This window comes from Diuraphis noxia, unplaced genomic scaffold (genome assembly GCF_037042655.1).
Source record: "Diuraphis noxia isolate RWA-SAM2 unplaced genomic scaffold, SU_Dnox_SAM2 contig0004, whole genome shotgun sequence".
Classification (NCBI taxonomy): Eukaryota; Metazoa; Arthropoda; class Insecta; order Hemiptera; family Aphididae; genus Diuraphis; species Diuraphis noxia.
Genome location: NW_028301714.1, coordinates 50,356,599 through 50,373,997, shown reverse-complemented (window position 1 = coordinate 50,373,997; position 17,399 = coordinate 50,356,599). Strand labels below are relative to the sequence as shown.

General features: G+C 26.9%; 1 protein-coding gene across 3 annotated transcripts; it reads left to right on the top strand.

Annotated features, from left to right (window-relative positions):
- The first annotated feature begins 1,689 nt into the window (after positions 1-1,689).
- Positions 1,690-16,559, top strand: LOC107168324 (uncharacterized). 3 transcript variants are annotated; one of them, XM_089226923.1, is made up of 10 exons: positions 1,690-1,829; positions 5,975-6,040; positions 6,773-6,893; positions 12,214-12,297; positions 12,751-12,842; positions 12,908-13,093; positions 13,745-13,938; positions 14,022-14,158; positions 14,928-15,052; positions 16,102-16,559. In XM_089226923.1, exons 2-10 carry the CDS (start codon positions 6,011-6,013, stop codon positions 16,276-16,278), a joined length of 1,146 nt encoding a protein of 381 aa, XP_089083049.1. In that variant the 5' UTR covers positions 1,690-1,829; positions 5,975-6,010; the 3' UTR covers positions 16,279-16,559. The 3 variants fall into 3 exon arrangements, with proteins under 3 accessions (XP_089083049.1, XP_089083050.1, XP_089083051.1); XM_089226924.1 differs by lacking the exon at positions 5,975-6,040 and having other exon boundaries at positions 1,750-1,829; XM_089226925.1 differs by lacking the exons at positions 1,690-1,829; positions 5,975-6,040; positions 6,773-6,893; positions 12,214-12,297 and adding an exon at positions 12,309-12,361.
- The last annotated feature ends 840 nt before the right edge of the window (positions 16,560-17,399 follow it).

The following is a 17,399-nucleotide window of genomic DNA, read 5'->3' as shown; positions in this document are numbered from 1 at the left end:
TAACACTCATTTATATTTGCCCAAAGTCTTTATGGAATTTTTCATACTGCTATAATTCATTAAAACAGTAAATTCTGATAAATAAATCAGTTTCATACGTTCTAAATATAACTACAACTAAAATAAAATATAATTATTAATTTTTATTCATCTATCAAAATAAAACCATGAAATTTTAACATATTATTATTATTATTCGTAATACCTAAAATATTCTGTTGGGACTGAGAAGGATCAGTATCGTGTACTCGCTAACTGTTTAAATCTAAAGTATCCGTCGACTTGTCATGAAAGCTCACGCTGGATATGTATCAAGATTATTTTCACATTCACGAGTAAAATTTGTTGTACAATATAACTACCTACAGCAGAAGGAAATGATGTTCTTGCCAAAATAGCTAAACCAAGAAAGAACTAAATAAACATGAATTGGAGAGAAAGTTTCAGATATCAAGAAGAACTATTAAGGTCCTTATACCAAATATATTAATCAACTTTAAACATTGTCAAACATAAAAAATTTAATTCAATGTATGTCTAAATATATTTTGTTTTAAATATAATTTTAGATTATATTATTAATTTTAGCATGTGAAAATGTAATATTCATATATTTAAGATTATATATAATATACATTATCGTGTTTTTTATCTCAAAAAACATTTTTTATTGACATTATAAATTATAAATTTATAATTTCTATAAACAAAAAAAAATTTAAAAAATTTAAAATTTCTACAAACAACACAAAAAATATCAAAATATTTTGAAATTTTTATAATGTATATAAAATTAAATTAATAAACATTTGGTGATAATTTAAAGCAGCGTTTCTTAAACTTTTTTGAATCCTTTTTGATGTCCACTTTTATCGTGGAACCCCTACTTCTTTTTACCTTTTTAGTTTTTTTTGGATTATTTGCAAATAAATTATAATATTAAGTAGAAGTATAGATTATTGAATATATAGAGTTAGCTGATAGATTATTCCATATGGCTTATACATTATTTTCCATAATGGATATTTTAAAGTAATTTTCTTGAATATTTAAAAAAAAATTACTTAAGCTTCCCGGAACCCCAAGGTTCCGCGGCAGTGGCGGATTTGAGGGGGGGCGACATGGCGATTACCCCTCATTAGGGAATTTTTTTACTTAAATTATAGCGCCGTATGATAAAATGAACATGAAATTTATAAGTCATAGCTATAACATTAAACTTATTATTAAATGATACAAAAAAGGTCTTTTTTTTAATATGATAATGGGAAATATGTATTCAGTTACGTCTTTGGTATCAATCTATGATACCAATTCGCCCCCTCCTCAAATGATCTTCAGATCCGCTACTGTTCCGCGGAACACAGTTTAAGAAACACTGATTTAAAGTATCCATGGTAATAAGTTTTAGAATTACAGCTAATTTCAATAACCGATTGTGGAGAAAATAAAGTTAATTTATGGGTGAACATTTGATGTCGTAAAAATTTGAATTTCAACAGTTCATAAAAAATGTACCTATGTGTGTTTAAGCTTAGTTTTTTTGAACACTCTTGTTCCAAATAATGCGTGTGGTTCAAAATGTATATTGAAAATGTAACGTATATTAGGTTTATTGAAAAATATCAAGTACATTGATTTTGTAAAAAATATTGTATTTTCCAATTAAACGAGTGAATTGTAGTTTATTTTATGAATTCTGGCAACACTGAATCAAACTATCTATAAAAGCCTCATAGCTTCTCTGCTATCGCCCTCCAAATTGTCAATATTTTTTTAACCGCTCAATAGCCCAGCTGCGGTTTCATCTACCTAATTGAATTCTAGAGGTAAGTGGACAATCATTTTTAAAACATTTTTCTCTTACCTACCAAATAATTATTTTTATCTTCTTTTATTTTATATTGTGATAAAATATTTAAGTGATTTCTAAATATTTGAAAGTAACTGAATTTATTAACTGCAAATAAATAATTTAAATAATTGAATAACCAACTACTATATTATTGTTGTTAATAATTTAGATCAAATAACAATTCAAAAAAATAACTATTAACCCACAGTTATAAATTATTAGGTTTCTAATTATCACTCACTTCACTCACTAGTATACAACTCTTCACTCTCTCCGAATTCCAATCAATTTATATTTTAGGTACCTACCCAGTACTACTAGTTTATAGTCTCGTATGTGACAATTAACGTACTTATTCCTTCATATTTTTCAATTTATTCTTTGGATTCTTGTAGTATGTTTATAACAAGTTTTTTCCCAATAGATACAATAGATATGATAGTGCGTATTATGGTAGTGGTGATAGGCGACAAATACAAATATAATAAAGACAGGGAGAGGTAGATTTAAAAAAATGCAGCTTCTACCAGAAGTTTTTTTCTATATATGTTCTATTGTACAAGCTCTTGTTCTTAAAACCAGTTTGTCTGGCTATTTGCTATCTTCAGCTAGTGGTTTTTTTTTTTGCTATACATTTTTACATATTATTTTTAGGTGGGTATAATGTGTATTTAATATATTAAATATATATATATTTGTTAATTATTTAGTAGGTCTCTCGTAAATATCCATATGGGATTAGTCGAGTGCTCGAACATCAGCACACACATCGCGCGTATTAGCAGAAGGATTAGTTAGTAAGATTTAAAAGTTCTCTAATAATTTACAATCTTATACAAAATATACATTATTATATAATTCAATTGAATATATATATTGCGTAGTTTATATACTGTTTTACATAAATACATTATAGTAAATTTATTCTACAAAAAATATAAATATAAAATTTCAAATACAACATAACTCAGTAATTTTTTATTTACACTTTACAGCATAGTACCTAGTGCGTACCAAACTACCAAATTTCATTCGATATAAAAAAAAAAAAAAACACTCACATAATTTAGAGTTTAGACGGTTGAACCCCACCGAATAATTTAATTAGTTTATAAAATGAGAATAATATCCGGATTTTTATTAACATCCGTTGTTTTTTTATGATCTACGTATCAAAACAAGAGTGAAACTACAGTATGTTGATTAGATTTAATTTTGATTTTATAATACAATATTGTACGATATTATAACCCTGAAATATTTTTTAAACATATTCACTGTTGATTTTTAGATTCTGAACGAAGTGATGAATGTATTGATTTTACAATGATGTGTGTTTTTTTTTGTTTTTGTGTCTGTGTACAGCATAACTAGTCGAAATAATAATGCTTCAATTTCAAACTTTGGGGGTGGTTTCCGATGTAAAAGTGCATATCCTTGGTGCATTATACAGGTCAAAAGTAAACATTTTCCAACAGTTTTCAAAAAAATCTAGAAAAACAAAAAAAAAGTGACAGAAAAACGGGAATTTTTACGCAAAACCAGTTTTCGACCAAATCGATTTTTTTTATGTGGTAGTAATTCAAAAACTAATCACTGTAAATATTTGAAATTTTCACCAAATGTTTATGTTAGTGTTATCTATATACAGTTTTATTTTCAAACAATTTTTTGAGTTATTTATAGACCACTGAAGTTTTCGATTTTTATGAGAATTTTTTTTTTAAGTGTCGGTAAAAATATATATGTTGAATGACCAAAAAAACTTGAAAATTTAATACAAAGTTCCTTATGAATTGTTCTTATTGTAGCTAAAAATTAAAAATCGTTACTCACAATTTTTTTTAGAAGCGTTTATGGTTCAAATTTTTATGAAATCTGTCGAAAACGCGAAAATTTTCAAGTAATATTGAAGCTGAAAAATCATAAAAATTTTTGTGTTTATAACTAAAGATTAAAAATACAACACTATGTTTTCCGTAAGATTTCCTTCAAGTAGCTTTAGAGAAAACTCGAAGCATCATTATAGGAAAAATTTTAAGTGCGTTTGGATTTTAATTTTTTACGAAATAGTGTAACGATAACGATTTATACTCAAACGATTTTAAATATTTGTTATTATTCAAAAAGTATAAGTCGTAGATACTTGAAAATTTTACCAGTTATTTAGATTGGCATTTTCTTTACATGATTTAATTTTCAAAATATTTTGACTTTTATTGAGATATACGACCAAAAAAACTTCAAAATTTAATACAAAGTTTCTCATAAGTTATTCTTATAGTAAAAAATTATAATAATACATAGGCACAAATTTTTTTTATTAGCATTTGAAGTTCAAATATTGACAAAAATTCGTCAAAACCATGAATTTTTTTTTTTTTTTTTGTTTGTCATTACGTTTTGGGGCAGTAAAAATGCTTCGACTTTTAACTTCAGTACCTTGTTAAATCAGAAAGTGAATCTAGTTGATACTTTGGGGGATCAAAAGTAAAAAATTCTTAATATTTTTCTAAATAATCGGGATAAACAAACTAAAAATTAACGGAAAAACACGAAATTTTACGTACAATCAGTTTTCGACAAAATCGATTTTGATTTTATATTTAACTTTAAAATGAATGACCATTGATACATGAAATTTTCTCCGAATGTTTATATAAGTACCTATGTTCTATCCACCATGAAATTTATAAAAAAATTTTACTTAAGTTGAACTATTCATAGGTATATGCAATTTTCAATCATTATTAGTTTTTTTTTAAATTAAAATCGATAAAAATTTATTTTTTAGGTAGAAAATCTTGAAAAATTAATACAAGGCTCTTAACATATTATTACAATAGCAGTTGAAAAATAAAAGAAATTCATAGGTAGTTAAAATTTTTTTTATAAGCATTCAAAGTTTGAATTTTGACAACATACGTAAAAATCACAAAAATTCGTAAATTATTTTATCCTAGAAATTCATAAACTATAATAAAACATAATTTCATTTTATACCTAAGATTTGAAAATTTAATACAAGGCTCCTAAAATAGTTTCACAATAGCATTTGAAAAATAAAAGAAATATATAGTCACAAATTTTTTTTATAAGCATTTACAGTTCAAATTTTGACTAAATACATAAAAATTACAGCAATGTTCAAATCATCTTAGATCGAAATTCATAAAAGATTTTCTTTTTATACCTAAGATTTGAGAATTTAATACAAGGCTCATAATATAGTTTTGCAATAGCAGTTGAAAAATAAAAGAAATATATAGCTACATTTTTTTTTTACATGCATTCAAATTTTAATTTTGACAACATACTTAAAAATCACGAAAATTCGTAAAATTTTCCTTTTATACCTAAGATTTGAAAATTTAATACAAGGCTCCTAAAATATTTTTACAATCTTTATCACAAAAAAAATGTCCACCGGAAATTCAAATTAAATTTTTATTAGCATTTGAATTTCAAATATTGACAAAAATTTGTCAAAACCATGAATATTTGCAAATTATTTTGTAGTTCAAAATTCATAACATTGTTTGTATTTATATCTAAGGTTATAAAATTTAACACTAAGTTTTCCATAAGTTTTGCTTCAAATAGCTATAGAGAAAATTTGAAGTGTCATTATAGGAAAAATGTTTTGAGCGTTTGAGTTTTAAATTTTTATGAAATCGCGTAATGATAACGATTTATCCTCAAACCAGGTATTCGTATATCTATGATAATATAAGGTATTATGAATTATGATAACATTGATAACTACACGATAACTACACTAATTGATTAACCATACCTTATGCAAAATGTGTCTTAATTGAAAAATAAAATATTTGTTTCAAAATAGAATATATGACAATATTTAAGTATAATATATCCTAGACTGACAAATCATCTCCGTTCAAAATCGTTTTTCGTATACAATGATACCTATCATTGCATTCAAATTTAATCCCATCCATTACAGTAACCTACTGTACAGCAGAGCGACATCCACGACTTATCCGCTTTTTTAAATATTAAAATTTCATTATTATTAATATCAGGGAATATTGCATTTGTATTCTTGTATTGTTGATTGTTGAAAATTTTATAAATTTTAAATAAATTATGTTTTAGTGGTTCTAAGCAACAATTTTTGAAAAAAAAACTATCATGAGTCAACATCAAGAATCATCCAAAATAGTTAGTATATTTCAATACTTTTCAATTAATATAATTATATATTTACCTCAACAATAATTTTAAAATAAAAAATATCCGAAACAAAGTAGCACGTCATATAAATTCTCAATCATAAAAATGCATCAAATCATTTTTGAAAAATAAAAACATATTTACTTGGCTTTAAGTTCTGCTAGTATTTTTAATCGAATATCAATAAGTTAATATTGTTATCATGATGGCATCAAATATCAATATAGGTACTTACCTAATATTACTTCAATGAACTGTTAAATTTTCAAATTAAAGTATTTAATCAATCACCATAATCAATTTTGTTTTTATGTGTTAATTGAAAATAGTTATATTCATATTAATCTTATAGCAATCGTATATATATATCAATTATGTATGGACATTGGACATATATTTTTTTATACATGTTTAATAAACACTGTTTATATTTTACATACTCGCGTGCTTGATTTTCCCTAGTAGTAAGTTTTATTTTCATGAAAGCCGCACGGAAACTGATGATAGGTTTTATCTAATGATTTTTCTGGTATTTATTTTATATTAAATATATTAACAACTGGTTTTAACAGTTTTAATAGTTAGAAAATATTTATTACATTGAAATACTACGTGATACCATGTTATTTTACCTTAGACACAGGGATTTCCTTAAAATAAATAATTATAAATTAAAATAATTAATCAATTTTTAAATTTCATTATTTCACTAATTTGTAGGATGTTAAGTTTGTTGACTTAATAAGTGACACGGTGACGAAACCAGACATCCATATGCGGCAAGCCATGTTTGAAGCAGAAGTTGGAGACGATGGTTATCGAGAAGACCCAACCGTATATTGTACGTATTAATGCAACTTAAACTTATTCATTAATTACTTATCAATTATCAGTATAGTGTATAAGTGTATAAAATTGTTTAAACCATTAATGTTTGATTAGATTATCAGCAAAAACGCTTGCAGAAATATAAAGCAGCGGGGGAGCCAAATAAAAACATATCGGTTTATAAATTTGAATTCCACCATATAAAGATTCTCAGTTATGTAATATACTAAAAATTATATTAATTCAAAATACTGATGTGAATAAAAATGTTAAATAACCTAATTTCTAGCGTTAAAAATAAATATACTATGTTAAAAAAACAATAATACATGATAGTTATAACTAGGAGTCTAGGACTAATAATTACAAGCACGTAGGTATGGGCAACAAATTGAAAAATATTTTATCAACAATTAGGAACCCTAATATCACTTATCATGTGTTACCCCAAATATATCATAAGGTATTAAGATCTATGAGATACACATAACAATAAAAGTTAAATACCTAATATATATAATATCTATAAATATCTGGGCGATTGTTAACTCCACCAATTTACAGGTAGTAAATTTTAGGGTTGGATTTATAGCATGTAAATTCCACCGATATATTTTTTTTACCTGAAAAAAAAATGTAAATTCCACCGATACGTATTTTTGCCTGAAATCACGTAAATTCTTTACAAAAGCTCTATTAGATATTTAATTATTATTATATTATTTATTTTAATATTGTGTAAAAAAAGATATAAATATCTGAATATAATATATATAAATAATAAATCTGTACATAAATTATGTAGGTACGTATTACTTACGTAATGTTAATAATTATATATTTTTCAATTATTTCTATTTGATTTTTGTATGATTTTTTTTATAATTATTCTATTTAAATAGAATAGATATAATATTATAATTAGGGCCCTGATTTATATGTACTCAAAACCATACAAATATGCTCTAAAAATTAGCCAAAAATGTCCTCAAAAAAATTACCTTAAAAATGCCATTTATATTATTTTTTTTATACAATTTGTTATTTTAATTTGGAATTTATTATTAAAATATATTTATTACTTTATTGAAAAATAAAATTGGAAAAAATGACTTGATGCTGCTATGAAAAAACATACCGGTGGAGTTTAAATTTTTTTTTCAGGTAAAATAAACGTACCGATGGAATTTACATGAAAAAAGGTCTAAAAAGGTCGCAATCGGTGAAGTTTACATGCGCCCAAATATCTATCCACAAATTGGTTTAATGTAGTATCTAATTAGATTACCTATACCTATTTGAGGTAAATAATTAATTGGTATATTAATTGGGAAGTTATTGGCACCTTAAGGAAATGTTACTCTCAACTGTTTCTATAATATTGTGTTGCAATTATTAATATCTTTGATTTAATTTACAATTTTTTTTATCATTCTAAAGTTATTATAAAAATTGATGTAGAGATGATAAATTATTTTATATTACCAGTTATCTACAAAAATATCAGAACATTTAGTTATTGGCACCATTATTGAAGTTATTGGCAGTCTCATCATTAGCTACTGGCACCCACTAAAATTATGTGACAAATTAAGTTTAAGTTCTTTAGATTGTTATCAACTTACCTATTAATAATTAGCCTTTTTTCTTTTTAGAAATACACTTAAAAATATCTACATTCTATTACCAGCGGTGCCATTTGGGGTAGCGCAGGGTATACTTTGCAGGCTCCCCTATTTTTTCTTTATCTTATTGGCCTGTATAACAATTTACAATGCCCCGATGGGGTTCAATCGTTTTTTTATAATCCACAGAGTACTGTATCAAATAAGTGGTTTTTTTCTTCACTCAAATGAGTAAAATCTTATCTTCAATGGGTGACGAACGATTAAGCGATTTTTATGCTCATAGCGGAAAAAAAATAAAATGCTAACAAAATTAATTTAGATGAAGCATTTGATAAATTTTATAAACTAAAAAGTAGAATTTAAAGATAGAATAGCATAATTAATATAAAATAAACAATAATACACACCGTATAGTATATTGTGTTATTATTTATTATAATATGTTAATAAATAAAAATAGTATATATTAATTTTGTTTGGAATAATTTGCATTGGTTGTATTAGTAAAATTACAGTAGTATAGGTAGTATAGGATAGCAAAAGGCAAATAAATTTAATAATGAATAATTTTAATTCATTTAATTTTATCCTTCAAGAGTTAAACTCCATACAAATGACTTACACACAAACAATGTCTATATTTACCATTTTGAAGAAAAAGTGGCCTGACAAAAAAAAATATTGGGTTGCTTAAATCTTAGCACCCCTTTTAAAAAATTGAAATGGCGTCACTGCACTCTATAGGTATGTTCTTTGAACAAAATTATATGTTTAACTTTTAAATATATAATAGTTCCTCATAATATAACCTATGGAGAGATTGTTATTAGTGGAAACAATACAAATTATAAATACTGACATAAATAATTATGTTACAAACAAAATAGGTAGGTGTTGTAAAGTAAGCAAGAAATGGTAGGTATACTCAATTTCTTTATTTCAAATTACAGGTATTTGCAAAACAATATGCATAGTAATTACAAATTTCAATATTAAACTGTCTACAGCTGTATGTGTTTGTATTACTTATACAGAACATTAAAAAAATTAATTTACATGATTAAGTACCTTGTAAGTTGTAGGTATGCAAAATGTATAACAATTTATAAAACAAAACCAAGCACCAAATAGGTAGGTTTTTGTTCTACTAAGAATAGTATAATCATAAAATAAACAACATGAAAAACTATTCAAAACTAGCTAATATAACAGAAAACCAAAATACATTTTTCAAGAATAATAAAAATTAACAAAATAAATGTATAAAACTTATGTAAGTTAATTGAAATATAAAGGTATAAAAGGGGGTGGAGTGGCCGAGCGGACTAAGGCGTCGGTTGCGACGCACGCATTCGCCGGTTCGAATCTCGGTCACGGGCGGCATCGCTCTTTGGGCATTTCGCGATGTCTGGAGAGGCCCCCAACCGGGCATGGCAGAAACCCACGGGTGCCCATTCAAAATTCTGCCAAAAAAAAACCCACGAGTTAAAACCTTACAGTACCTTCCCCTACAGTTCCCCAGGCTAATGTATAATTATAAAAATAACAAAATTCCTAAGATGATAAATATTTAAAGATACCGTTAAAAAATTAAATATATCAATATAAAATAAGAATAAAAATAATAAGTCTCAAATTAACAATTAAGTAGGTACATATATATTATTAAATTTAACTTTTACTGCCATTACTTAATTTTTTTTCGCGTACCCCTTGAGACATGCCATGTACCCCAGGTTGAGAACCGCTGATATAAATCGTTGTGCGTATTGTCTTACTACCGTATGACTTACATTAACTACGATAATCGGATAATTTCAAATGTCAAAATTTAGTTAGATGGAAGATATACAACTCTTGATGATTTATTGTAATATTATGAATTTATTTAAGTCAAAACAGTTATTTAATAAAATTCGACTAAGTCCAAATAATATTTTAAATAGAATTTCGTCTAAGCCAAAATAATTAATTGTGGATGAGCGAGATGCGACTGAGCGTGGTGTGGTCTCCTGGTCATCCAGTCGCTAGTCGTCTTGTTGTACCACTGACGATCGTCGTCGACGAGCTCCTCTCGTAGAAAGAATCCCTAATCCCTGCTACACCTAACATCCCCGTATCTCTCATATTCATGGTCATAAAGCGAGCGCGTGTGGCTATACGCGCCACACAACCGGATGTCACTTACTCACTTGCACATTTATTTTATAGTGCGATACCCGTTTACGCAAAACACACAATTTTTGCTTGACCTACTTGTCCTACTTTAATGAATATTCATATGAGTAGTGATATATATAATGCCACATGAATTATTATTATTATTATTAATATAATTGTCATTACGCCGTAGCGCTCTATCACTATTATTATTATATTATTATTATGGATTTATAGGTAAATAAAGGTAAAGTCACATCTCACTTCAGTTTTATATGCATTATTGTATGGCCTCAATTCGTACCTACGTCATTTAGGGATTGGGCCGCAACTGGTTGCTTTTATTCTTAAATTACCCTCGCCGAATCATAACTATTCCGATATTAGCAGTTTTCTAAATATACCCCTTCTTTGTTTTCACACCGTAATATTATAATTTAATATATTGATTCTTGGTTTATTTCTGCACTTTTCAACAATTATATAGATGCACCTGACCTTTTATCTTAATTTTTATTTAAAGTTCCTTCTCACAATATTCGTAATCACATTCCCACTCATTCTACTTCCTTCAGCCACAACCCTATCCACAGAATGCTTCGGTCTGCCCATTCAGTTTGATCTCCGTCTCATATTGATATTACTTTATCTAGTTAGATACTTCAACACTTATTACTAGTCATCAAATATTATTGTTATCATATTATATTATATTTAGGTATATTTATCTTTAACTCTTTTTTTGTAAAAGCCGGTTGGCGTATATTATACATTAAATAAATGAATAAATATCACTAAAGAATAAATTTTGTATTCGAAGATGTTGGTGTTTACTGTCTATATAAAATTATAATAAAAATAATTATTTGTGAAATGAGGTAAGTACACTAAACTCGATTTTCACTAACCTAACGCCGTAATAATGTTTAATTATATTTTATTTGGTGAAGTCGAGATACTATACTGGTATAGTTAAGTATACTCGTAAATTATTATGTAGTAAAAAGTTTTGGATTTTTTTGTTTTGATATTTTAGTTTTAAAGAGAGTACTATGCGCATATTTATTTCAGATTTAAATAAAATCTTTAAGGAAACAGAGATAATTTTGTTACTTTTAAATTTAAAATTGGTTAATTGACATTAGGATTAAAAACAATGAAACTAAACGCAAACTGCAAGACATGAATTTGCTATTAAGCCTTAATAATTATGAATCCTATATAGTATATATAATATATTATGTCATCTTAAGGACAATAACATATAAACTGTGGATCAATTTAAAAATTTTAAGTAAATTTTTTAAATTTTTTCAAAGATACATTTTTAAAGGAATTATATAATATTAACTTTCCAAACATCGTGTATTAAAAATAGAATATTGTTTAGTCAGGCAGTTAGGCCATTCTAAGGTATATTATGTAGGTATTATATACCTAAGATTGCAGTAATTATTGGATTTTTTCTTTACCTACTCAAACACTCAATTTTATCATTTATAATATTTTTAGTATACAACTGACTATTTTTTGTTGAAAATACAGTGTTGGAAAATAAATCATCGACACTCTTTGGAAAAGAAGCGGCATTATTTTTACCAAGCGGCCTCATGGGAAATCTAGTTGCAAGTAATTTGTATTTATATCAACAAAATAAAGAATAGTTGTATGCACGTATTTGCCTCTGAATTTGGTAAATATAAGTTGTAATCATCATCGGAAATGTATTTATATATTTTTCTTTTATTTATTTAAAAAAAAATTATTGTTTTTAGTTACAAAACGAACACTTTTAACCAAATTTTTTTATTTTTTAATGATATATCTATTGCTATATTAATACAAGTATTAAATAAAAATATTAAGATTTTACTTTTTTAGTGATTGTGTCACAAAGTGCCTTTGTGGATCAGTATTCTTTTAAATATTCTTTTCTTTTAGCATCAAATTAAGTTAATAATCTGAACAATAATTGAATACTATTTAGTACCTAAGATTAGCCATCAGCCATTAGCCATTATTTCTGGTCATGCCCACTCCTAAAAAATAACTGTGTTTTTAAAAATAATACCTAAATTTCAGTGATAGCTCACATGGACGATAAACGAGGATGTGAAGTAATAGTTGGTAACAAAAGTCACATTCTGCTGTTTGAACAGAGTGGAGCTGCTCAGGTTGAATTTATATTTATTTCAGTTTTTTTTGTAGTAATATTAATTTAGGTATTTTTACTAACCAGTTTGCAGGTTTGCAAATGCGAGAAGTTAGTAATTTGCCAGATGGTTCATTAGATATGACCGAGTTACGTGAAAAATTTCGACCATCGAATCCACATGACTACGAATCTTATACATCGTTAGTATGCATAGAAAACAGCCACAACTATCTTGGTGGTGTAGTAATTCCTCTTGAGTGGCTTGATCAAGTAAAACAAATTTTTAATTATTTTTAAGCTGCATGTCTCGTTTATTTTATTACTAAATTATTTATGTTGTGTAATTATTATCTCCACTTAAAGTCGTATTAGTTTTATGATATATAATATATTCTTTTTACTATAGAGATAAATAAAAACTATCACAGTAATATTGAATAATAGAACCAACATTTTTACAAGCATACAATAGTCGTTTAGCCAAGTACTTTAACTGAAACAAAGATCTATTTCACACGTGAATTATTTCCATTTTTTTAATTTTAAATATGTTACAAAAGAGAGTGATAAAAAATGCGCAAATGTAAGTTTATAAGCCAAAAGTAGAGCAGATTTAATAAACTAAACAATTTTAACCAAATTTTAATCTTAAATTATTTTGGGCTTTGCCGCTTTGGTATTTAGAATGTGTCAACACATACATCTTATATGTGTCATAACTTAGTTAAAAGTAACGCATTATAATAGTCTTCATTGGAATATTTAGTAACTGCACAAATATTTACTTGAATAACTTACATTTTGCAAAGTAAAATAAATATTTATAAAATAAACAATTTATAAAAAACATATTATAATATTACATAATCAAACCAAGTTATAATACATTGCTGTCTAATCATATATTTTGTTTTTACTTAGTTAGGAAAATTTGTCAAGGAAAGAAACGTGCCGTTGCATATGGATGGGGCTCGAGTGTTTAACGCAGCGGTTCACCTTGGTGTTCCCGTCAGTCGAATAACTGAACACTGCGATTCCGTAACGTTCTGTCTGAGCAAAGGACTCGGGGCGCCTATTGGTGCGGTTTTGGTGGGCAACAAAATGTTTATCGATAGGTAATGAACCCGTGTCCCATTAATTTCTAAATCTACACAGAAAATAATATTATTATTTTAAATATCCGTTCTTCCGGGCTTAGGTGTCGAAGAATCAGAAAATCCTTGGGTGGGTCTATGCGCCAATCGGGGATCGTGGCCGCAGCTGGCGTGTATGCTTTAGATAACTGCGTGGAAAGGCTGGCCGTAGATCACTGGCACGCTAAGAAAATTGGAAATGGTATATACCTAATTGTGTATTTGTGTTTTATAAAATCGCACTCATTTAACAATTTACCTCGCTAAGTGCGAATAATAGTATGGTAGGTCGTAGGTACTTAAAGAATGCAGCTATAAGCACACTTAAATCTAGATCTAACACCAAGAATATCTCACAATAGTACATTAGTAAGTAAACACTGTATATAGTAACACACCTATAATCATAATATTGTTATCCAATTATTGTATGCACATACCTACCTAATATATTTAGTTTAAGCAATATTTTGTATAATACATGATTGTAACTTGTAAGTACCTACAAAAAGATGTTTCACAGTTAGCTATCAAACTATAGTTTTCCTCTTCATTGTTTCAAATATTTTAAATTAGTCTGGAAAATGGAAATAACGATCAATTCTAATCGTATTATTATTTATGTACGAGGCCTCATGTGTTATCATAATTTATTTGTTGGTAACTGACAACTCACAAATATTACAGCTTTTTGTTTAGTATGTAGATGCAAATTTTTATTTAATATTGATAAAATATGTCAATATGTCAGATATTCAACTATATCTAACATTTGATTCTTTTTTTGGTATTAATATAAGGATTTAAAGTTTAGATGAACTTATATGCTATATTCTTAAGACATTTAGACAGTATCTTAATATTTTAATGTTTGGTCCTATAATTTAAATTAATAATCATTATCCATTGCATTATAGTATATTTTATACAACTATAGCAGGACAGTAAAAATAAACAGTTATTTTTTGCAGCCATCCATCAAATGGCCAGTTCTGACGTGTCCGTTAACTTGGAGAAAATCGAAACCAATATACTGAATTTAAAGTTAAATAATTTGAAGATCAAATCAGTTGACTTCTACAACATGTTGTTAACGGTAAATCAGTTTATCAGTGGTGTTATTTAGGAGTTGAAGGAATGGGGCATTTTCAAAATTCCTATTTAAATTAATAATTTTAAACTATTGCCTATTTAGTATTTATACCTACCTATCGGGTATTACTTATAGTATAATAAATTATTATAATATAAATAATGCAATATTAGTAGATGGGTATATAACAAAGCATACTTGGTAATATAAGCCGACAGGCTGTCTTCACTTAGAATCGATTTTAGTATCCAATTATTTATCATTGAATTAGTCGAATTTAACACATCCATACAAGGTACAGTCGACACCTACTGATTTACTGTATCTACAGAAGAACATTACCTATTTGCGCATTACCTATTTGCGCACTGTTTATTATAACCATGTGGTATCAACAGAAATAATATCAATATGAGCTAAAAATAAGATAACCACTTTAATATTTATCTGTAGTTTCTAAATAGTCTTAAATTGTATTTTATATTTTATACTTTATTTGATAACCTATTATAGTAATTGTGTTTAGTGTTATAATAAAATTTCAAATTAGCTTAGTCCTTTTATAAAAGGACTGTACTGACATACAAAAAATATTTATGTCTATGATAATACATATACATTATACAAGTATGCAAAATGGCAAATAGTATTAAATTAGATTGCGAGTGGTTTTCTTTTTAAATTATATGAGCTAGTTAAACTTTTACTCACTTCCTATTAAAAATTTTAATGGCACAATAAGATAAATAATTCTTAATATCCTACACATTTAGTAGCTTTAAAAAACTATTTTTTTAAACCATTTTAGCCTATAGGTAGGTACCCCCAGGCGCCCCATCTATTTTTGGCTCAGACACAGAACTGAATCCTAGCCCCGTACATTTTTCTAATATAGTAGATAATATATATTGGAGTAATTTTGAAGAAATTATTTAGATATATGAACGCCGGGTACCATGGGACCTTCTGATCCCCCCTTTGTGTAGGCTATGGATACCTCTATTAACGTATATTAAATTATATGTATGATCTTTTTTATTTCTATTACACAGGTCGACAACAAAATTGATGATAATCCGAACAAAGTAAATTTAACGTCTGTTAGAATATCATATTTATACGAAGGAAGTGTGAGATTGGTTTTGCACAAAAACATTTCAGAGGAAGACGTGGATATGGCTATTGAGAAGATAAAATACGTTATTGGAAAAATCAGTTCCTCTAATTAAAAGAGTATTGTACAACAGATACCAAGCTGACAACAAATGAAAATTATTGTACTTGTACTCGTACTAATAATAATATGTTACATACTTATCGGTTATTAGTTTTTAATATTCATCGAATATAAAATTTACCAATTAAGAATCAAGTCAAAAGAAACGTTAATTTTATAAAATAGTTTGAATTATTAATTTAATTTAATATTAAGTGCTAATTTATATTATTACTCATAAATAATTAATCTGTTATTAGTGCTATTCTTTTAATATATTTTATATAACTTATATTTATACTTTTATGCTGATAAAAAAAATATACCTATATTTAAATCAGGTATCACAAATACAAATTAAAAAATCCAGGGCTAATATTTAAATACAGTTTGATCCATTGAAGTGAGTGCCTACACTAATTATCTTTTTTTTTTTTTATTAGAAAAGAAAATATACAATAAGTAATTTTGATGGTTTTTTTTTAACAAGGCTTGATGACGTGAGTGAAGAGGGTGTCCAGTAACACTACTTCAACTTGATTAGATTGGTGGCTATTTAGTTAAAATGTTTTTTTTTTTTGACTAACTGATGGTAATTGTTTTTAAGTATTAAGTAAGTCGCGTGGCCATTTACGTCTGAGGCGGCGGATAGGGTTATCTGGGAGTGAGAGAGTAGAGAGGTTTGAGATAAGAGGGTTAGGATGATTAATAGTATTTTTATGAAATTTTATGTAGTGGTTTGACGCTATTTCAGAGATAGTTGGAATTTTTAGATCCTTATGTAGAATGCGATTGCTGACATACCAGGGAGAATTGGTTAAGAGTCGGAGATTGATGGATTGAAAGGCTTGGAATTTATTTAAGTTAGAGTTTTTAGAGGTTCCCCAAATTTGTATGACATAAGTCATTGCAGTTCGAATGATTTGTTTGTATATGAGAAGTTTATTGTTAAGAGAGAAGTTAGATCGCAGGAGCTGTCTGAATTTATGGAGTTTTAGATTGAGGGAAGATATTTTGTTTTTTATGTGGCTGCCCACTAATTATCTCGAAAAGTATTAACTTATTTTTTTTTAAGCTTTTAGGTTTATGTTTTACAAAAACCATGTAATATTTTAATTTGTTTCACCCTTATAT